The sequence below is a fragment of the Epinephelus fuscoguttatus genome, linkage group LG18 (assembly GCF_011397635.1).
Source record: "Epinephelus fuscoguttatus linkage group LG18, E.fuscoguttatus.final_Chr_v1".
In the NCBI taxonomy this organism is placed as follows: Eukaryota; Metazoa; Chordata; class Actinopteri; order Perciformes; family Serranidae; genus Epinephelus; species Epinephelus fuscoguttatus.
Genome location: NC_064769.1, coordinates 38,600,616 through 38,623,750, shown reverse-complemented (window position 1 = coordinate 38,623,750; position 23,135 = coordinate 38,600,616). Strand labels below are relative to the sequence as shown.

The window sequence follows — 23,135 nt, the reverse complement described above, 5'->3', positions numbered from 1 at the left end:
AAAGGTTATTTTTGGTTTTATTACTATAATTAAAACTTGAAACCATGTTGTTAATGGAACTTTGTGTAAAAAGTCTCCCCTTAGAAAATAACTAAAATAAAGGGGAGATTCAATGTTCAGTTTATTTTTTTTCTCCAATATCATAGATGAGCAAATGTGCACGGTATAACCATCAACTTTTATATTGTATGTCAAAATGTCCCTTAGCTTTAGTTTTAGTGCATCCTCTCTGTATATATATATTTAAGGAGTATTTATATTTATTTATTTTTTCTTTGTTTTTTGCCTATTTTCTTTTGTTTTTGGATAAGTATTTCTGTACTTTTCTTTTTAAAATAATATTTTTAAATGCACGAATGGAAACCTGACACATATTTTGTTAATAAAAACAAATATTTGCAAAAAACAAACAAATGAAAAAGTAATGAGGAAATATTAAAGTAAAATCCACGTATTTCACAATAATAATACTGAAATACTGAGGTACAGTTTTTGTCTTCAAAAGATTTATTTAATATGGTGTTATCAACCGGAAGTTGAATGTCGTAGTTTCCCACACGCGCTGAATACAGCAAGCACCGTCACAGCCGCCGACCTATCAGAGCCCTGCTAACACTGTAGCTAGCCTGCTGTAGAGTTAGCATAAATATATGGTTAAAATACAGCAAGTAAATACGGTTTAAACAGCTGAAACATCATATTATCTGGATTCATTGTTGTTTATCAGGTAGGTGGTGTTTGAATATTAATATCACACAGCTGTTTAACAAACTGACAGATATACTAAAGGTTAACTTAACTTAGTTATCGATTACTAGCTTAATGTGAAAGCTCTGAGCTAAAGTTCACTCCTGTTAGCGTTAGCATGAGAGTTAGAGAGATTTGTTAAAAGACCAAACGACATGAAGTCAGTTAAATGGAGACACGGAGACTTTAGCTGAGTGGACATGATAGTTTTATTTCAGTTGAATTTGTAGCTGAGTTATTTGTCGGGAATATTTTTAGTGTTGGTTTCAGTTTGTGGTGTCTGCTGTGTCACAGGTCACATTTGGGCACAAACTTTGGACTTTAAAGAATTTGGCTGGGGACGAAATTAGTCTCAACATGGTGGTTTCACGTTCAGGACGGTGTGTGTCCTCACTGGGCTCAGACAAAGTCAAGTGTTGGACAAAGTGCTGTGATCTTTGCTAATATTTAATCACTTTAAATCCTGTCGGGCTTCTGCAGCTGTGAATCATCATTTATTATCTGATCAAATATTTTACATTTCTAATTAATGTCTTCAAAGTAACCAGTAGTCAGTGGTGGAGGAAGTACTTGTGTATTGTGCTGTTACTGTTTAAGTAAACGTGGTAACTCCCACAGTGTAATAATCCTCGGTTACTACTCAAGGACTGTTCTTTATGTATGCCAACACAGAAAACATATGTCCCTCCCCGGTGCTTGAAAAATTACTTGACATGTCTTCCCCTTTTTGCAGCAAACAGTTCCTTACTGAAGTGAAAGTACAGATCGCATCAGCATTAAAAGTTACTTTAAGTACCCAAAGTAAAAGTACTCATTGATGCAGAATCGCACGTTTCAGAATAATATTATTGTTTTATAATTATTAATCCTTTAATATGTCAACATCACTAATGTTGCAGCTTTATACGGTCGTTTCAACTTCTCTTTGTGCTGCAGGGAGCTTGAAGCATAAACATGCGTCATAATCTATTAACTGATTTATATTTTGTATTAATAATCTGAAGCTGTCAAATTAATGTCCTGGACAGAATATTCGACCAGGTGGACACACAGTGCTTGACTAAATGTATTCTGGCAAGTGTAAACTGTGTGTGTGTCTGTGTGTCTGTCGTAGGTCCTGTCTGCAGTCTGATGGGTTCATGATAACATCCAGGAGAGCAGAGCCCGTTCAGTACCATGGCCCTCGCTGAGGAGCAGCCTGAGAAGTAAGACCACGTCTCCTGAGTGCACGTCATGTCGGGCATATTGAACCATCTGATTATCCTTTGGGGTGGCAGTAACTCAGTCCATAGGGGCTTGGCTTGGCCAGTTTAAGTCAGTGTATGGACCAGAGTGTGGACTGGGGGCTGGAGAGGTGCCAGTTTGCCTCCTCCTTGCCCCTGTTTTGAGTGTTGGTTGTGCATGAACTTAGAAATGAACGTAACGTGTTCGTAAGATGTGATACGCTCACGACCGGTTGGAGCAGCACACACAACGAGAGGAACATAGTTGCTTACTTGAAACACACTTTTCTGCTGTGATCCATGTTTACCTCAGAATTAACGATAAGTAACATGAGTGTCACCATGTTTATTGTTTACTTACTTTATGTTTAAATAACACCTGTGAGACTGCATTTTGTAAATACAGGAGAGGAAGTGGCTGTGATGGATCCTACCATTGACTCACTGAACTGTAGCTTCTCATTGGTTATAGTTATTGACACAAACACAAGAACTGAGAACAGTTTGTTTCATTATTTTAACGACATAATCAGAGATCTTTATTGACAGTAACACTGTGTGTGTGTGTGTGTGTGTGTGTGTGTGTGTGTGTGTGTCTCCAGACACTGCTGGGTGTGTTTTGCCACTGAGAGGGACGACCACAGTGCAGAGTGGGTGAGCCCCTGCAGATGTAAAGGCTGCACTAAATGGATCCACCAGTCGTGTCTGCAGCGCTGGCTGGACGAGAAGCAGAAAGGAAACAGTGAGGGAGCAGTCAGCTGCCCACAGTGTGGCACTGAATACCACATCACCTTCCCCAAGATGGGTGAGACATGAACAACGGCTCACAGAAAAAAGAAACGTTCACTGACCTCTAATTGAAAAAATATATTAAATGTCTTTATTTACTCAGACATGTTTAACTCTGTACAATCTTCATCAAGGTGGACACAGTGAAGAAGCTCCTGAAGAGGTCAAATAAAATGAAAACAAAAGCTTTTAATATCCACGTTCACACTGACGAATGTGTCTAAACATATCCGTGCATAGACACACCTATGCGGACACGTTTTTGGAAAACATCGGAACCTTAAGAGTTCCTAAAGAACGTCTTCTTTCTGTGATGAAATTACACTTTGTCTTCTGCTCTTTGATCACAGCCACCGCACAACATGAACGTGAAAGCCAAGCTCTATTTATTTAGATGTGACACTGCAGTAAAGATATTAACAATCAATAATCATGAGCTCAGTACTGATCAGAATAATCGTGATTAACATCATGGACCCAGTCGTGCAGCCCAGGTGTGTGTGTGTGTGTGTGTGTGTGTGTGTGTGTCTGTGGTGATTAAGTGTGTAAATCAGGATGTAGACACACACACACACACGCTGTTGGTTTGAGTCAGAGTCTTTGTCCTCTCAGTGTGTGTGTTGTTGCCTCTCCTCAGGCCCGTTGGTGTATTTCCTCCAGCAGGTGGACAGAGCTCTGTCCCGGGCGAGTCCCTTCGCCGCCGTCGGGGTGGTGGTGGGGACCGTGTACTGGTCAGCCGTCACATACGGAGCCGTGACCGTCATGCAGGTCAGATAACGACACACCGCACAGAGAGAGTATAAAGACCAGAGAGCATTCAGGCGTCCTCACCCCTGTCATCGTGTGTGCGTGCAGGTGGTGGGACATAAGAAGGGTTTGAACGTGATGGAGCGAGCCGACCCGCTCTTCCTGCTGATGGGGCTGCCCACCATCCCAGTGGTGCTGGTGCTGGGCAAGATGATCCGCTGGGAGGATTATATAGTGAGGCTGTGGCAGAGGTACTCCTGCAGGGGGAAGCTCCAGCCAGGTACACACACACACACACACACATACACACACACACACACACACACATGGTTGGTTGATATCATGGAAGCTGTTGAACTGAATCTGTGTTACGACAGGTGGCAGCCGTTACCTGCCCAGAGTCCCTGCTGACGGGCTGGGAGCAGGAGATCACCTCTCTGTGTCCAGGACTCTGTGCGGAGCGCTCATCTTTCCCTCCATCGCCAGTCTGATGGGACGGCTGCTGTTCAGACGGATGCCCTCTGACCTTCAGCGCACTGTGCTGGTGAATATACACCTCATGTTTATTTAAGAATATATGGAGAGTCTTTCTATGTGGACCAGACGTCACTTAGTTTCATTATTGTTTGGTTTAAATTGTGTTTTTTCTCTCAAGTTTTTATATCAGTCTGTTGCTCCCCAGCAGTGTTCATTTTACATTGAAATCCAAACATTCTGATACTAAAGTATATTTTAGTGTCTAAATGTTAATTTCCCAGGCCTTTCCAAAAACGTTTTCTCACATGACCTGACGTAGCTTTCTACATGGTGACATTGCTATGTATAAACCCCCCAACCCGCCCAGTGTGCCTCTTCGTGACTCAGTAGTGTGTTGTCAATCTTCCACATTAGCTATATTTCTCTAACCCGCTAACCCACAATGTGCAAGGGTGTGACGTTTGTTGAGGTGTCATTGTGTGCGATCCACCGCAGGACATTTAAAAAGTAGCTGTTAGCAATTAGTGGCTAACTCAAAGAAGAAGAACATCAGCCGTAAAATGTCCACGAATTGTGAAAACAACGAGGTCTGGGAGCTTCTTACCCTCTGAGCAGAGGACGAGATACAGCCCTACTTCAAAAAAATCCATACTATCCCTTTAGTTATTATTATTATTATTATTATTGTCATTATCATCATCAGAGCTCTAAACTGTCACTGCTGTTTTTTGGCTAAGTGGGTGTTACCATTTAAAAAAACCTGGAGAAGAACCCGACCTTTAAATGTTGCCCAGCTGATGTCTCTCTGTCCTCGTCTGTCCCCACAGGGCGGCATTGCGTTTGTGTTGATGAAGGGAGCGTTGAAGGTGTATTTCAAACACCAGCAGTGCATCATTCAGGCCAGTCGACACATCCTCAACTACCCAGAGGGAGACAGAGACGGACAGAGTGAAGATGGAGACGAGGACACAGAGGACAGTGGGAACGAATAGTTTGACTAACTGTGGAGAGAGGCTGACAAACTGTGACGATGGTACAAAAACAAGATGTTTGTCACCATAAAACACAATGCAGAGCGTTAATGAGGTGAGTCTGGGTAAGAGGCTTCACCTGTGACCAGAGTGACATCAATTCAAAGTTTCTGCCTCCAACATCTGCATCAGAAACACATCTACGCAGCCTACGAGCTTCTCACCACGAGTACTAACACTGATTACATACTGGTGACGTCGTGTGTCCCTCTCAGCCTTTAATTCTGCTCTCAGTGATGAAAAATACTTGAAGATATTTATAAAATATGATTTGTTGCCTTATCTTTTAATATGGTGCCCAAACAAAGAAACTTACAGGAGTCAGCTCAGGTGATTCAGTGTGTTTACGTGCACTCAGGTCACGGCATTAAGTGGGATTTATACTTGTGTGTGTCAGCTTTATGCAGAGCCTACGCCGCTGTGAGCATTTATACTTGTACCGTGGTGTGTCTGTGTCACTCTGCAGTTACACCTCCAAAACAATAGTTTATTGTCTTCACAATTTATTGTTTCTTATCTGTGAAATTAAAGTAAATCAAAGCTTTGTTTCCACTGAGGGAAATGGTTTCAGGTTCTGGGGAGGTGCACATCAGGCTACGGCGTTGAGTTGACACAGAAGTATAAATCCTGCATCACAGCCAGTCCTCTGCAGTTATCTGTTCCTTAAACACCAGACAAGAAGCATGGTGTAATTGGGGAATCAGAGAAAGCTGATGTGCAGGGACACAGTGACAGCAGAGTGACTGAATAAAAGGAAGGGTGATTAAAATCACATGCAGAGACACATCCTCGTATTCAAAGTAACTTCCACCCAAAGTCAAACTGAAACTAACAAGAAAAGTCTGAAGTAGTCGTTTCCACCTCTGAACTTCTGACTGTTTGGTAACTCCACGGACGTGTTCATATAAAGCAGCGTTTTGTGTCACGTGAACAGTTAAATAAGTAAACAGGAAGGAAGCCCAGGCCCTCTGAAACATATGAACCAGTTGACATGCAGGTTAATTGGTGACTCTAAATTGTCCGTAGGTGTGAATGTGAGTGTGAATGGTTGTCTGTCTCTATGTGTCAGCCCTGTGATAGTCTGGCGACCTGTCCAGGGTGAACCCTGCCTCTCACCCAGTGTCAGCTGGGATAGGCTCCACCCCCCTGAGTAATTTATGTGCACATTATTATTTGGGGTTGAGGTATTTTTAAACTATTTTTCTATATTTTGGAGAGCCTTGATTGCCTTCCTGTTCATCCTATTTTTTTGTACGGTTGAGTGTACAGAGCAACCAGTCGACGCTTTCTCCTAATTGAAATGATTCATTCTTACAGAACAAAAGTCAGAATCTGAACACTGATCTGCTGCATGTAGACAGATTTAGTGACCTGACAGGTGCATGTAAACACACGAGTCTGATATGAACTGTCAGGCAGATGGACGCTGTGCTCATTACTCCACATCATTCTCACTTATAGAGCCTTAACACACTCAGTACGTTTCCATGACATCAGAAGAAATCGATTTATTGTGTCCGTCTGACTAAAACTGGCCTTTAAAATTCATGAAAACATGTTGGAGGCGCTCTGAGCATGCTCCACAGTTTCTCGATTAGCATTAAATGTGCAAGAGAAGAAGAAGCCGGTAACAACATGGAGAAATCTACATCCAGAGCTGTGACTTTTTGGACGGACCAAATGTACAGAGCTGTAAAGTTGTCCACCATGGTAGCAGTTAGCTGCTAGCTAACCGTAGCTAACTTGTTTGTCCATTGTTTGGTCTGTGACGTAATAGGTCAACAGGAAAAAGGTCCAATACTAACAAGCTGAAAGGGGGCATATCTCCACCTATCGTAGAGGAGTCGCACATACTTGGCTCAATAAATGGATTCCCCTCCTGTGCTTGTGTACTGGGACAAGGACAGTAGGCCAGTTAGATGTCCCCGTCCAGCTGGGACTGTGGCTCCACTTCACTGTGACTGGAAACGTACTGAGTGCACACTGATGTCTTCCTCTTCTGTGCCTTATTTGAAGCACTTTTCCACATTAACAGCTTCATGACGTCGCCTCTCTGCCACATGCTGCTCTGTAACACCAGGTCACGCTCACAGTTAAGATTTTATTCTGATCTAATGTGTAGAAATCTGCCACTGACTGTTTCCCTACTAACATATTTGAATCCTTGCGTGGCCTCTAAACGCATTGAGTTTTGTCCTGTTTGAATAAAGGCTGCTGCAAACACAATCAGGCGACCTGCTGCACTTTGAACTTTGACCCCTCTTATATTTAATGCAGCTGATTAAATGAACTTAACGCTCACACGCAGTTCACAGTGTGACAGTATGTTTAATGACCTGCTGAATCACAGTCGCCTGCAGGCTGAGGTATTGGACGCTGTAGAGACGCAGCCAGTGCAATGTAAAATGCTCCCACAGCTCCCACAGCTCCCAGTACTGACAGAGGACTGAAACCCATCAAAGCATCTCATGGTCGTGTTGCACGGGTCTGTTGAGGTTACTGGGTGATTGTTTGCACTTCCTGTTGCTGTGCAGAGATTTTGGGAATGTTTGCACTGAGAATAAAAGGTTGAGATTTATTATGGGTTTGAAGCGCTTCATGCTGTTTAACATAAAGTATGAATAAACATAACTATTTTATTGTTGGGGTTAAAACAGGAGTTCCTGGTCTTCAAAAGGCCGAGGAATCCTTTTATAAAGTGTTTGTTTTCTTTGAGAATCACGTCCTCTGCTTTTGCCAAATGAACATGCTCTGGGATTTTAATTGCACATTTTCCCTGCCGTCACTTTGTAAAATTAGCTTTTATTTTATGTCTCGGTGATTTGTTAAATAAACGTTTGTAAAACAAGTGTTTCATTTTTTTTAGTTGGGGAAAGAGCATCTTTCTTGAGGTGGGCTATAACTGGTTGCCAGATCTGGTAGAGTTTGTTTTCACTTTTCCAAATGCAAGTGCTGCGTCACATCCTCCACGAGGGCAGAGCGGCCAGGCGTCTGTGTTTGCTCCCAATTTAATAACATCACTCTACAGTACGTGTAAGTAGGGTGACATATAACATCATATATGTTGGGAGCTGGTTCACACAAGATCAGGACGGCGCTCAGTGGGTCAGGATCCACAGGTCGACTCAGGATGTCTCATCATGACTGAAATGTTTGATCCCAGCATGTTGTGACACTACTTTCACTTTTAGTAAAGTAAAAGCAGAGATACCACAGGGCAGAGAAACAGTGTTTCAGAATAATATATATTTTGATATAGGGTTATAATAATTGATGCATTAATGTGCTTATATTATTTTAATGTTGCAGCTGCTGAAGGTGGAGCTCATTTTAATGACACTGTATACAGCTGTGGATCAATAAAGTTTTATTTTAACCAAAAATAATAAATTATATTGTTTGATTATGTTTTCTATTATTTCTTTAAATCTGCAAAGCAACTAAAGTTATCAGATAAATGTAGGGCAGTAAAAAGTACAATTTTTCATGGGTTTTTTTTTTCAGTTTATTTTGAACTTGTAAAAAACAATAACAAAAAATGAAAAAAAAAAAAAAGAAAACAAAAAACGCAACGAAATTAAAAAAAACAACATTCAAATTCAAATAAATAAATCCTAATGAATAAAATAATACATAAACAATAAATATTTACATGTCTGAAACAGAACAGGAAGTCCACACTTACTCAATGTAGTTTAAGTATAAAGTTGCTTAAAATAAAAACACTTAAGTAAAAGTACTTATAAATTAATTTCAGTCGTTGATTAGATGCATTTCGTGAAAATAAAAAGAAAAAAGAAAAAATATTAAATCGACTGATCCTGTGCGGAGATATGGAGATCCCGCCCACTCGGCTCACTGATTGGCTGTTGCTTCTGATCTGAGTCGCTGATTGGCTGATTCCGCTTCCAGGGCTAGAGCGGAAAAGAAACAGGAAGTAGGTTGTAAACCAAAGAATGTGAGTTAATGGATGAAACTCGGAGCTGCGGACAGTTTGAGTTGTTTTTTCCGCCATGAGAAGAGTCACTCTGTTCGTTAACGGAACCTCCTCTAACGGAAAGGTAAGCCGGGACACGTTAACCCGGGAAACAGCAGCGTTAGTTAGCATTGTGCTAACAAAACACAAACGGCTATGTTAGCCGACGTTAGCTGTTAGCGCTAAAAGCTGAAGTCTGACATGTTTAATTTCCGGTGCCGTTAACCGGAGCTGAGGTGTGCTGTGTGTCGGTGTCATCACACAGGTGGTGGCCGTGTACGGGTCCCTGGAGGACCTGCTGTCTGCGGCCAGCTCCAAACTGGGAATAAGAGCCTCTAGTGTTTATAACGGGAACGGCGGCCTCATAGATGACATCACGTTAATCAGGTGAGAGCTCAGCCATTATTATCATCATCATCATCACCATCATCATCATCATCATCACCATCATCATCAAGTGCCTCACAGTGGTCCTGAAACAGGGGCGGACACAGGATCTGAGGACACTGGGGCCTCTGTAGGCCTGTGGGACCCTCACTAATTTTATTTCAGTCACAGACGTTTGAAGAAACAAAAATTAGTTCACACACATTTTTTAAAATTCAGACAGGAAGATTTTTGTTGACAACTCAAAAAAGTATCTCCAGTGTCTTACAGTACACAGTGTCTGGACATTTTAAGGTAAGGCGTGCTGTAAACCAGAGGTGTCAAACATACGGCCCACCAAAGGGTCCAGCCTGGCCACACGATAAATTTACTAAGCGTAGAAATTGCAGATACGTCATCAATTCCACTTTTTAAATCAAATACACTGCAACTCCTGTTTGTCCAAATGATCCAGTTCATATGTCTTCACAGAGATAAATGAGAGGCAGTGCTGGGTGTGCTCACAGCGTCTTTCAGTGAAACAACATCAAAGTCAAAACAGACGTCGTCATCGTTAGTTTTGTAAATGCAGGGTTTTCCCTGCCTATCTAAGACAAAGGAGGGCCGCCTGGGTGATTTTGGCCACCGCCTTACGCCGGAATTCCACTGGATGCGTGTCCGCTGTGGAACGGCAGCGCTGGTTATCCACTGCGTGCTCTGCCGTCCATCAACACCCACTGGCTGCATTTGCTGTGCTGAGCGGTGCAGCTCCGCTGGACAGCGGGAGTCACGAGGACCCACGAGATCTCAGGAATTCACGCATAATCGCGCGAGATGTAGTTTCTATAAACAGAACCACAAAACCAGAGGAGTAGTAGGAAGACATCTGGGTGCACCTCCATGATTAACATCTCCTCGTCCATGGTGTCAACGGGGTGAAATGACGTCTGGAAACCTCTGACCTGTTGACTTCAGGCCTGCCTCTGCCCATTATGACGTTTTCAAGGTGTAGTGCAGGGATATATGATCCGCCATGAACACTGTGTATTTTATTTTGAAAATTAGCAGCATGTTTTATTTTGTTTCTGTGCACGACTTCCTGCCCCGCACGATCTGCTCTGTGCTGAATTGCTGCGTTGTGCTCCGGCAAAAATAGAAGTCCTGCGTATCTGTTGTGGAGGGCTCCGGAGCGCCACAGCTGTGACGGAGCCAGTGGAAGCACACACATTGACTAGAATTGAAACGTATCCGCTCCGCTGCCGTTTCGGAGCGCAGACGCAACCAACACACATCTGGTGGAATTTGGGGGTTAGCGTGTGTGAGTGCATGGGGGGCGTTCAGATGTAGTGTCTTTTGTGCGCACAAACCCATTACTTTCAATGTAGATGTGTGTCATGCGCACTCACAACCCAAAGCGACGCCGAAATGGCGCGGATTCAGTGCAACACGCTTGTTTTTTCGTCCGGCGCACAGCTCCACGGACCTGCTTCTCCCTCCGGTGTTGTGTCAGATCCTGGTTCCCCCTCGGTCTCTCAAACTGTCTCCCACAGAGCTCTGCCCCGTTTGAAAGGTGAAGGAAGCCCGTATGTAGAAAGACGGCGCCTCCGAGATGTAGAATGTGTGTTATAGAAGAGAAACACACATTTCAGGACCTCTGACTTGTATCATCAGAACAGACATGTCCTGTGATTTTCAGCCTCCTTTCATATTTAACAGAGGGGGGACAATACCTGACAGTAATATTCTCAGCTGTCAGGATGGGCCTGCTGTAAAGAGTAAATATAATCATAGAAGGCTGAAAATCACAGGACATGTCTGTTCTGATGATACAAGTCAGCAGTGTAAAGTCAAGCATGTGGGGGCCTCCTTTCATATTTAATAGAGGAGGGCTGTATCTAAACGTACAGCTGTCAAGATGCCCCCCGCCACAGGCCTTTGCCACCTTGGTCTTGAAAAAACCCGGGGAAAACCCTGGAATGTATTCTTCATTAATTCTGAACGTTGTCAGGATGTCAGCTGCCTGTAACGTTACTTCTTTACACTAAAACACAGGGACAAACCTGAAGGCTTTGTTATTTACAGGTTATTCTGCAGTGGTTTAACTGGTCCAGCCCACCTGAGACCATACTGGGCTGTGAGTTTGACACCTCTGCTGCAAACAGTTGATTAGTAGATTCATGATAAGCAGTTTGCTGTGTCGTTCTCAGAGCTCTTTTCTGAAGTTTAATTATAGGCTTTATATTTGTGTTTTTAGTGATTAGATTTTTAAAACTGACCTTTTGATGTCTGAAAGTTAAAAGTTGAAAATCCTGGCATTTAAAAAAAGCCCCTTTTTTCAATTTGATTAAATATCACTAATTTAAACTCAGATTTGGTCGTGTTTTTTTATTTTTTTTTCCTGATGGAAGCGTTCAGAAATTTAAAAATCCAACAGTGCTTTGTGTTTTTACAGTTTTTGGCTGATACATGATATAAATTTGTCCAATTTTTTAAATATTAAACATGTGTTTTGAAATAAACATCACCAGTAAAAATAATACAATAACAAACAGTTTCTTACTGAGCGTCACAACATGCTGTGTGTATGTGTGTCTGCAGAGATGATGACGTGCTCTACGTATCAGAGGAAGATTCAATCGAAGGTAAGTCTGAGGCAGAGAAACTAAGCTCAGATCAGTGGTCATTTTCACTCACTCTTGAGACAAAGATGCTTATTTTAGTCACATTTTAGTCATTTTTATCCTTCATAGTTGTAGTGGAGGAAAATTCAAAATGTTTTAGTCGAAGAAATCCTGTCGACTGTGGCTCAGAGATCGGCCGCTCGATCCCCGGCTCCTCCGGTCCACATGTCCAAGTTTCCTTGGGCAAGACACTGAACCCCAAATTGCTCCTGATGGCTGTTCCACCACTGTGTGTGTGTGTGTGTGTGTGTGTGTGTGTGTGTGAGTGAATGTGTGTGTGACACGTAGTGATCAGAAGACTAGAAACATGTTGTCCATTCACTTTCACCTGTGTTCAGACCCTCAGGACGACCTCCCAGGCCCTGAGAAGGATCAGACTCACACTGATTGGCTGACGCTCAACGTCGGTGGACGCTGCTTCACCACCACCAGGTAAATATGTCCGCCAGGACTGAGACGTCGAGGCCTGTGAGTGAGCAGGTGTCCTTTTAGAGTCCACGCTGCTCGGGTGTTTTGGAACCCCTTAAAGCAGAGACCTTAGTCGGGATGTGTGGAGATGAAGACCCCCCTTTCACCCTTAAGCTGTCCTGTCAATTAAAAGCTAAAACACCCAAAAAATATCTTTAAAAAATATATATTGTTGTTTTTAATATTGTCCCTGGTGTTTATTTTGTTGTTTTGTACTGTTTGTTTAGTGTTTTTTTTGTCCTGCAATATTTCATTTATTTATTCAGTTTGTTTGAAAAGTGTAGACATGTTTTAGCTCAGCTGCCTTGTTGAACTGTGTAGATCCAGTGTGAACTGTGTCTGTGTGTTCTCCAGGAGCACGCTGGTCAGCAAGGAGCCGGAGAGCATGTTGGCCCACATGTTCAGAGACAAAGGTGACGTCACATTTTATCTTAAACACAAATGTTTGACGTCTTTATCTCACTTCCTGTTATACAATATCTGATGTGACTGCATGCAGACGTGTGGGGGAACAAGCAGGACTCTCAGGGGGCGTACCTGATAGACCGCAGTCCGGACTACTTTGAACCCATCCTGAATTATCTGAGACACGGACAGCTCATCATCAACGAAGGCATCAACCCTCTGGGTACAACACTCACACGCACACACATATGTTTACACATGTAGGTGATAGATGACAGGACTTCCTGATCGTCAGTGTCTCCGCTGCAGGTGTTCTGGAAGAGGCTCGATTCTTTGGTATCGAACAGCTGGCCGAGCAGCTGGAGACGCTCATAAAGGTGTGTAGTGTACAGCAGACGTGTAGCAGAGTGAAGTGTGTGTTCAGTGGTGTGACCTCCACATGTGTGTCTGTCTCCTCTTCAGTCCTCTCAGCCTCCTGATGACCACTCGCCTCTGAGCCGCAAGGAGTTCATCAGGTACCTGCTGGCGACGACGACCAAGTCCGAGCTGCGGTGTCAGGTAGACGAGACACACACACATTCATGTAGACACTGTAGACATGAACACAGTCCCTCTGATGCTCTGTGTGTCTGTGGTCCGTCAGGGTCTGAACTTCACCGGGGCAGATCTGTCTCGGCTGGATTTGCGCTACATCAACTTCAAGATGGCCAACCTGAGAGGAGCCAACCTGACCCACGCCAACCTGAGCGGGGCCAACCTGGAGAGAGCAGACCTGTCCATGGCCTGTCTCGATGTGAGTGCTGTCTTCTTCTTCCACAGTCAGACACGTCCAGTCTTAAACGAGTCCTCTTAAATGTGGGCGGGGTTGTTGTCACTCACTGCTCCGTCCAGCACTCGCTGTATTTCCTCATCAGCGGTGACACAGATGGAAGTCTGCACCTGGTTTATCGTCCACAGAACGAGGCTGCACGCCCACATTTTCACAACAAAACAGGACTGTGATCTCACTGCTGTGTGATGAGCTGGATTGTAGCAGCCGGCGTCCCTTCGTCCCGGGACAAGGGTGTGTGGGACACAGAGATCTTTCCTGTGACGCCTTTGAGATGAAAGGAAGCAATAAACTCACCATAATGTGTCAGAGGACGCACCTTGTTGTTTCCCTGATGATGTGAACAGCAGATCTGTGTTGACATCAGCAGGAGCAGAGCTGGTTAGCTGTTAGCTGTAAGCTGTTAGCTGTTTGCTGTTAGCTGTTAGCTGTTAGCTGTAAGCTGTTAGCTGTTAGCTGTTAGCTGTAAGCTGTTAGCTGTTAGCTGTTAGCAGCAGGTGTTACATTAAAATTAAGGCTATCAAAATAACACATTCATGTCAGTCAATATTCGCTGCAGTCGTCAGTCTGGTTTTGATCCTGTCACATGACGGAGATGCATTCATTCAGCTTTTACTGGGGAAGTTCACTTGATAGACACATGTTCATGATGTGCGTGTGTGTGTGTGTGTGTGTGTGTGTTAGGCAGCCAACCTTCAGGGTGTGAAGATGCTGTGCACCAACGCTGAGGGAGCGTCACTGAGAGGCTGTAACTTTGAAGATCCTGCGGGAATCAAAGCCAACCTGGAGGGTGAAGCAGCCAATCACATGTGCTCCTCACACACACCTGAGCAGGTGAGGTGTGTATTGAACTCACACGTGTGTGTGTGTGTGTGTGTGTGTGTGTGTGCAGGAGCCAACCTGAAGGGTGTGGACATGGAGGGGAGTCAGATGACGGGGATCAACCTGAGGGTCGCCACGCTGAAAAACGCCAAACTGAAGAACTGTAACCTGAGAGGAGCGACGCTGGCGGGGACCGACCTGGAGGTGAGCGCACACACCTACACGCACACGCACACTGAACCTGCAACTGTGAGACACACTGTAAATTCGTGATACATTCAGGTGTTGTATGTTTGTACCAGAACTGTGACCTGTCAGGATGTGACCTTCAGGAGGCGAACCTGAGAGGCTCCAACGTGAAGGGCGCCATCTTCGAGGAGATGCTGACTCCTCTGCACATGTCTCAGAGTGTGCGGTAAAACAAAACACCACCTTGAGTCCTCCACATCGTGCTTTAAATCACCACATACACTCCCAGCAGAGAGGAGCTGACGAGTGTGTTTCATGATCCGACAAACGAGACGAAGAGTGAGTGAATTGTGGGTTCACAAACAAATATGGTTTTGAACGATCTCATGGTGTCGCCTGAGGCCAGTCAGGAGTCGTATCTGTTTGTGTAAACATAATTTTCTCACAAATTGTCGTACACATTTATTAATCTTGTCTTGTCTTTGTTTATTCTTTTTTTTTTTCAAAAATTATTTTTCCGGCATTTCTGCTTTTGTTAAAGGGATAGTGCACCCAAAAATGAAGTGACGGCGCCCCAGATTCTAACGTCCAAAAACACATAATTGAAACCACAAAATATCTCCATACTGCTCGTCCGTAGTGATCCAAGTGTCCTGAAGCCCCGACATAAAAAGTTGTTTGGAAAAACGTCATTTGAACTCTCTGTGCACCGCATTCCGCATTCACGTGTGTGTGCTTGCGCAAGACCGTGAGACATGGGCACCGCCTTCATGTGTGTTCATGTGCTTTCGCTGGTCTTGTGTGCAGTTGTGTTGCTACCTCCTCTCCCCTTGGATCTCTGCAAGTGATGTGAGGACTCTAAAACTTCACCCGAGCCTCCCTCGGCATATGGGTGAGTAGATAATGGCTGAATTTACATTTTTGGGTGCACTATCCCTTTAAGGCCAAAACACACCACAGGCAAATCGCGCGCGTCAAAAAACACGGCCCTTATTTTCAAGACAGCAGAGCACGTTGGCGCTCCTGGACACACCACCTCACGGCACTAAACACCAATGTCCTATTTCCAACCTCGACGCCCCCCTAATTACATGCGTTATTCGCCCCACTCACTCCCTGCTGCTCTTCTTCTCTGCTCCTGTAGCAGCTCGACTCCTCTCCTCACCACGGATGTAAGAGAACTCTGTTGCTGTGTCTCAAACAACCCACAGTCCCGTCATTGTAAAGACAGTGGTCAAAAAGATCCTTCCTGTGGAGTCACATCTCTGGAGATTGGCTCTTAGGTTAGAAATCAAGTTTAATTATAGCTGCTGCGCAACAATGAGTCCGGGCATTTTTAGGCAATTCTGAGCAACCTCTGGAACCTAAGACAGTCATCTACTGATCTGAGCTAATTGGCAAGTAGCAACTCAACAGTGGCTTCACAAACTGAGTAAGCCATTCACTGTTGTGTAGGAAAGCAGCCATGCGTGCATTGAAAGGCAGATTTGAAACCACTGTAAAAAATTCAGTTATTAAGACAAAAATCTGAAAATACACATATTGCATCTAGACAGCATGGAGATGTTGGTAATTTGTTTGTAACAATGATTGATTTGCTCCATAAGTGAAAAACTGATGTTTAAAATTGCCATTTTTACATTGACTCCAATTGTTCACTTTAGAGCAAAATTCAAAATGCTGTCAAAAATTCAGTTTTTGAGATAAAATTCTGAAATTTGTCACACACCATCTACCATGACTCTGGAATTTTGTCTTTTTTTCATGAACATGAAGATTTATTTAGCAAGAATTTGCATGTATATGTTTACAGTACCGTTTACAGTCAAACATTTTGATGCACTGTAGGCTCAGTTTTTGATAAATCAAAAATCTGAGAAACATAGTTTGTGTAGGACAGTCTGAAGATGCTCTGTAGCAAGTTTGGTGTCAATTGAGCACAAATTGTGGGAGGATTTTTAATAGGTTTAAATGTACAAAAGTTTCTTCAGTATTGGGGCTTGAGCCTTCATACACAGGGTGTCCGCTCTATGCGGCGAGCTAGTGAGCGCCCTTATTAATCTTGTTTTTATTCTCTGGATCATGAAACACACTCGTCAGCAGTGTGCTCTCTGCACACACTCCTCTCTGATGACGACCAGTGAATGCCAAACTTTGTTTTTCGCTCTGAACCAAAAGCCATCAAGTGTCAAACTGCTTCGATTTTCTGCACGTCTGTTTGCAGAGGTCGAAGCGTCATGTGTAACAGAGTCACAAACATGTCTGAGTGCACAGCGACAACAGAAAAGGGGTTTTGTACATTAACCAGTTAGTGACGCGCTTCTGAATGTAGTTTTAGATTGTTTATAAAAAGAATCTCTGTTCAACACAAGTTTCTGACACTCATCACTTCTCTGATGAGTCTTGTTTAAATATGGAATCAGTGAAACGCTGAAACGTCTGAAACACTGAATGTTTCTTCAGCTTCAAGCTAAAAATCTCTTTTATGACTGCAGCGAGCAGCAAATATTAAAGTTGACTGTGATGAGATGACGGAGAGACGTTGTCACAGAGGGACCAGTTTAGTTTCTGATTGTTTGTTTTGTAATTTTTTGAAATGCCTTTATTTTTTTTGCGGCTCGAATAAGTTTCAAATAAATGTTAAAGTTTTGTTAAATATTATTTTGTTTTCATAGAAACACTCTCAGTGGTTCATTTTTTACATTTTGAAAGTTGTTAATTTCCTTCATCATATCAGCGCCTGCTGCTGGCGAGGGATCGGCTCAGTCACCACAAGAAAATGTCGCCGCTGTACATTTCTGCAAACCATTAAAATGTTCTATTTGTACGTTTCATATTTATCGTATCAACGTTTGTGACGTGACGCAGTACATGAGCTGGCTGTCATCTGTCCACAGTTTCCAGCAGCTTCTCCGCACCATAAGAGGTATTTTAATCCAGTGGTTCCCAGCTGGAGGTCACAGGTCCACTCTGAGTGTCTCGCTAACGTGTCAAGCTTGTAAAAAACACACTTTATTTCACAGTGAATTTTGGGCACAGAGCTTTTATTTATTTTACTGTGAAGTGCCATTTCCTGCTGTAGCGTGACTGACTAACGCACAGCTGATCTGCAGTAAATAAACCTGTGAGTCAGATGTTTATTAGAAGATCATAGAGATTAATATGTTGTGTGTGGTCGTGATGGTGACTCATTAAACTGCTGTTTTTACACATGATGTTCGGCGTGCCAACAGGACGTGTGTATTTTAGTTAATGTCAGACCCTACTGAACGGTGGCGTTCACATACTCTGTGTGTGTGTGTGTGTGTTTGTTGTCTTTAAGTTAAGAGTCAACGCACGTTACGTGTTAACTGGTGTGAAATGTGAAACCACCGAGGTGCTAAACCTGAACTGTCCTCTCTGCTGTGCTGTGGTGACTTTATCATGTTAAATAAATGTTTTTCCTAAAACTTTCTTCTTCTCTTCTTTTGTGTTTTGTGTCGTGTTTATTCACATCAACAGAATCTGACACTTGCAAAACATGAAGAGAGTGACCGTTAATGGAGAGTAATTAAAGACAAAACAAAAAAACTAAACTAAACTGTCTAATTTATAGTATGTTATTTCTTGTTTATATATTTTTCTAGTATATTCTTAGTGTGTATTCTACAGTTATATATCATATCACATTTTTCTTGTGTATTTAATTTATTTACCATCTGCCTGTGTCCATCCACCTGTTATTAACTATGACTAGTCCATACCCATGAGTACAGCATACCATACCATGACTTAGTCATACCAAACATTAGAAACAACACCAACATTGGTCCACAGGGGGAGCCACAGCGATCGGTCACATTTTAGCCATTTTGAAGCATTTTTCTGTTGTTATAGCGCCACCCAGTTGCCAATTAGAGTTAAATTTCTCCAGTCACCTTGAGGCGTCCTGTTCTACATATCTACCAAGTTTAGTAAAAATCCATATGGCGCTTAGGCCTAGATAAGAAATGAGCTCTCTAGCGCCCCCATTTTGTTTGATGGGGTCAATAATGGAGGGGTCCCCTCAGATTATGTGTGGTCATATGCCTACAAAGTTGCGTGGTGATGGGTGAAACCCTTGAGATGTTCTACACCTTTATGTGATGAGCCACGCCCTCCGCAATATTCATTACCTTATAGAAGCTCAGTTTTAGGAAGTTTTCCAACTTTTGCCAAGAGGGAACTTTAGATATTGGTCCCTAGATTATGTTCACCCAGTTTCATGCAGATCGCTCAAACTTCCTAGGAAGAGATCCATTTGAAGTGTTTTTCAAAAAATTCAAAATGGCGGAAAATCTATATAAGCGGAAGTTATGGGTTCTTGAGGCAAATGTGTTCCTCATGAGGAGAGGCATCTCTGTGCAAAGTTTCATGTCTCTACCACATACGGGGCATGAGATATGCCCATTCAAAGTTTGACATTTCAATGGGTTGCTATAGCGCCCCCCTTTGGCCAATTGATGTAATATTGCTTCATTGGCATCCTCCCATGACCCTCTACCACTGTGCCAAATTTCACATGGATTGACCAAGTCAGTGAGGAGAAAAACATGGAACAGACACACACACAGAGTTTTAGTCATTATATAGTAAGACACTATTATTTCTACTGTCTTGTAATTCTCTGTGCTTCACATCAGAGCGACTGTAACGGACATTAAATAAATATATATAAAAATGCAAATATAAATAAATAGTCAGCATAGTTCAATAGATATTTAAAAAAAAATACTTAAAAATAAATGTGGAATTATGTTAAAAAAAAAGAAAAACGTCTTTTAAAAAAGTGTTCATTGGACTACTTTGACTCATTTATATATTTATTGCCAATTTATTTCAGGATTTATTTGATATCCATATTTATTTATTTAATGTTTACCTACATGGTGTTCCATAGAGCATAGATCTTAAACAGTAGATCCTCAGAGTTACCCATCAGTTCATGGACTTCTGTTTTGATGCCTTTAACGTTTACTTCTGCTGGACAGTTTTAACATGGGGGTCTATAGGGACTGACTCACTCTTGGAGCCAGCCTCAAGTGGACGTTAGAGGAACTGCAGTTTTGGCACCTCTGCGTTGGCTTCATTTTTCAGCCCTGGAAGCTGCTGCTTGGTTTGAACATGGCACTTTAGGCTGCTTTTCACAATGTCTAACATGCAACTCCATCTTTATATACTTAGTAGGGACATGAGACAGTGGGTCCTGGGTATAAACATGCAAAGGGCCCCAGCACCAGGAGCATGGTTGTTTTGTCCGCTTTTATAGTTATTTTATTTATCTATTTTTTACAGTTCCTTTGCATCTGTTTGTGCTCATTTTGAACCCCTTTCTTGTCAGTTTGTGTTAATCTGAGAGACATTTCACAGATGAGGGCCTGGGGTCCCCCCTGACACTGTTGGCCCCTGGGCCTGTGCCCCATTAGGCCCATTCAGTAGTCCATCCACGAGTAGGCGATCCGTGCTCCGTCTCTCTTTCAGACTCCTGCCATAGATGTCTGCTGGATGTTGTACCTGTGTGTACCAGCAGAGGGCAGCATCGTCTCAGTGTCACTGACTTCTTCACTGACAGATGGAAGTGTTTCCATCCCAACATGAGCATGATTACAACACTCAGGCAGACGCACTTATGTAAAACTAGTCATACCACAGTGTAAAAATACTGCAAGTAAAAGTCTGACTTAAAAAAACACAAATCTATGGTTTGATCAGTGATTTCCTCAAACAGCTGCTCACCATAGTTTTATCAGACAAACTGGAGGAAATAGAGACTTTGTTGGGGACTATTTTCAGTGGCGGACTGAGACACATTTAGAGCTGTAGTGAGTCTGGCAGCAGGACGGGGTTGTTGTTTGTTAGAGTTTAAAAAAGTTACAGTGTGTGTGTTCATGGTAATCGAGCTGGTACTGAACGGCAAAAAGACGTCAGACATGCGTCATATTTTGGTTGGAATAAAAATCGAGTTGAAACAGGTTTTAAATGTCTAATAATGTTAGAATTCCACATTGTGTGAACGTCAACATTATGACCTTTTTGTTCTCTGTGCATGACAACACGTTATTCTACGTTCAGTACTGTGGGCGCCTTCTGACCAGACATTTAGGAGCTGTTACAGTCCTTTAACATCCTTTTATTAATCTTCACCTACCAGCATCTTTTTATTCATGTCTGGCTCTCGTCAGCAGCTCCTGGCAGAATACAAACAACATAAACGCTGCATACTGTCTATTCAGCGCAATACACACGTTGACCAGTAGGCGTCAGTAACACCCCCGAGAACCCACATACATGTCAAAACAACATTTACATCATCCGTCATCAGTAGTCTACGTCAAAGTGACATTGGCTTCAGATGTTGACACTGAATTTTGGTCATCTGACATCACAACCTATATTCAGCCAAATATCAGTAGCTCTTTTTACACAGACATGGCGCTACAGAGCTGCGACAAAGTCCCGTCTTTATGTTGCCTTTGCATTTTTATACAGAACCAAAAGACAGCAGCATCACGTCGCTCCAGTGTGTGATTTTAGACAGCATGCCGACATCCTGGAAGCAAAAGAGGCGTGACATGTAGCCCAACAGCGTCGGCCTCTAGTGTGACTTACAACACGTCTCTTTATTAACAATAACAATGACATCACATGTCAATAACAATCACTTAGCGTCCCTGTTATATGGCGGCTGATCTCGTCCTCTGCTCGGCGGGTAAGGAGCTTCTGGACATCTTTGTTTTCCCTATTTGCTGACATTTTCGGCCGCTGTTCTTTTTCTTTGAGTTAGCTGCTAACTGCTACTTTTGAAATCTACCTCAGTGGGTTGCACACATAACATGTCATCAAAACATCACACTTGTTCTGTCCATGTCCTGGACAGACATCGTTTCGGTGCTGTTACGACCTCCTCCCCCAGCTTAGAGGCGAGACAACTCTGTTCCTACATGCTTCAAATGCACCTTAAATACAGCACAGTGAGGCGGCATGATAGGACGATATTCCAATCTTGAACAGGCAGTGTGAAAGGGACTAATGTTCAATGACGCTGGTGGCCAGAGGGATGGAACATGTCCCCCAGTGCAACAGTCAGTATGTTTGTAATGACATTAGAGAAAATCAATTAATTGTGTCACTGCGACTAAAACCGCACGTTTAAAATCCACGTACGTTAGTGTGAGTGAAATGGTCCTGCAGTGAATGTGTCACAGTGGGACGAACACATCCAGATCATGTGACTCCTGCATGTATACAGTCAGTCAGACCCAAACTGGCCGAGGCGCTCTGAGCATGCTCCACAGTTTCCGCCCCGGGCTTTGACCCGGAAGTCCAATAGCATTAAATGTGTAAGAGAAGAAGAAGCCGGTAACAACATGGAGAAATCTACATCCAGAGCCGTGACTTTTTGGACGGACCAAATGTACAGAGCTGTAAAGTTGTCCACCATGGTAGCAGATATCACAAACTGATGCTACGTACCTGGCAGGTCCTGTTTTTGTCCCGGTAATGTTCCAAGCGAATATTTCAAACTTCAAATTAAAATTAGACTCTCCCCCAGGGCTGCAGATAGTTTCTATTAAGTTTCTATCCATGTGTAAAGAAATGCACTTCCTTGCATTGGACACTAGAGGCATCATCAGCTTTCAGAAAATGTGCACAAATACAGATGAGTTGAAGGCAGAGTACGGACAGAAGGCTCTGTCTCCATCTCAGTATCTGACATTGATTATGAATGAGCCCTTCAGAGAAACACTGACTGTGAGTCTGACTCTATTCATGTTGAGGTAAAACAAAACATCAGACTTGTCCTTAACGTGGCCGCGCTCTTCCGCTCTGTGCTGTTGATAGAAAGCATCGTGTCGGGCTTCAGGCCAAACCTCCAGATCCGGGCCCCGACCCCTCCGACCCTCTGGCGTCTTGTTTGCAGATGTTGATTTGGCTGCAGTTACAGTTTACATCTGTGGTTTATTTATGTCCTCATGCATCGAGGCGTGAGTGTAAACACAGCAACATGTAAACAGCACGGTCAACCTGAGTTCTGTGCTGCAGGAGCCTGATGGAGCTGCTGAGTTCCCTCCACTCAGTCCTCAATCATGTGGCGGTGTGTTTACAGCAGGGAAACGAGGCTGTGGGTGGAGGGGCTTGATTGGTGGTTTGTGGTTTTGTTAAGAGACAACACCAGTGGGCAACTGGTCCATTCATAGTCCAGTGTTTGTCATCTGTCACATCAAGAACGTTGAGAGAATTCAGCTCCTTAAAGCTGCATCAAAAGATTTTTGGGCCAAAAGAAGCTGTGAACACAACGCTGACGTGTTCCTTCTAACAGTTTGTCTTTATGGTTGATTTGTTCACAAACATTTGCTTATTTACACC

At 43.1% G+C, this 23,135-nt stretch overlaps 2 protein-coding genes across 2 annotated transcripts; both read left to right on the top strand.

The window, feature by feature from the left end:
* The first annotated feature begins 570 nt into the window (after nt 1-570).
* On the top strand, nt 571-7,862 carry marchf5l (membrane-associated ring finger (C3HC4) 5, like). Its single transcript, XM_049604490.1, has 7 exons — nt 571-727; nt 1,862-1,952; nt 2,573-2,775; nt 3,397-3,527; nt 3,615-3,786; nt 3,884-4,050; nt 4,811-7,862. The coding sequence occupies exons 2-7, from the start codon at nt 1,924-1,926 to the stop codon at nt 4,973-4,975; spliced, it is 867 nt and encodes a 288-aa protein (XP_049460447.1). The 5' UTR covers nt 571-727; nt 1,862-1,923; the 3' UTR covers nt 4,976-7,862.
* A 1,056-nt stretch (nt 7,863-8,918) lies between these two features.
* On the top strand, nt 8,919-18,192 carry LOC125906073 (BTB/POZ domain-containing protein KCTD9-like). Its single transcript, XM_049604483.1, has 12 exons — nt 8,919-9,075; nt 9,256-9,377; nt 11,955-11,998; nt 12,376-12,469; nt 12,860-12,918; nt 13,005-13,133; nt 13,220-13,287; nt 13,373-13,468; nt 13,554-13,703; nt 14,424-14,529; nt 14,632-14,765; nt 14,864-18,192. Exons 1-12 carry the CDS (start codon nt 9,028-9,030, stop codon nt 14,978-14,980), a joined length of 1,167 nt encoding a protein of 388 aa, XP_049460440.1. The 5' UTR covers nt 8,919-9,027; the 3' UTR covers nt 14,981-18,192.
* Nucleotides 18,193-23,135: the final 4,943 nt, after the last annotated feature.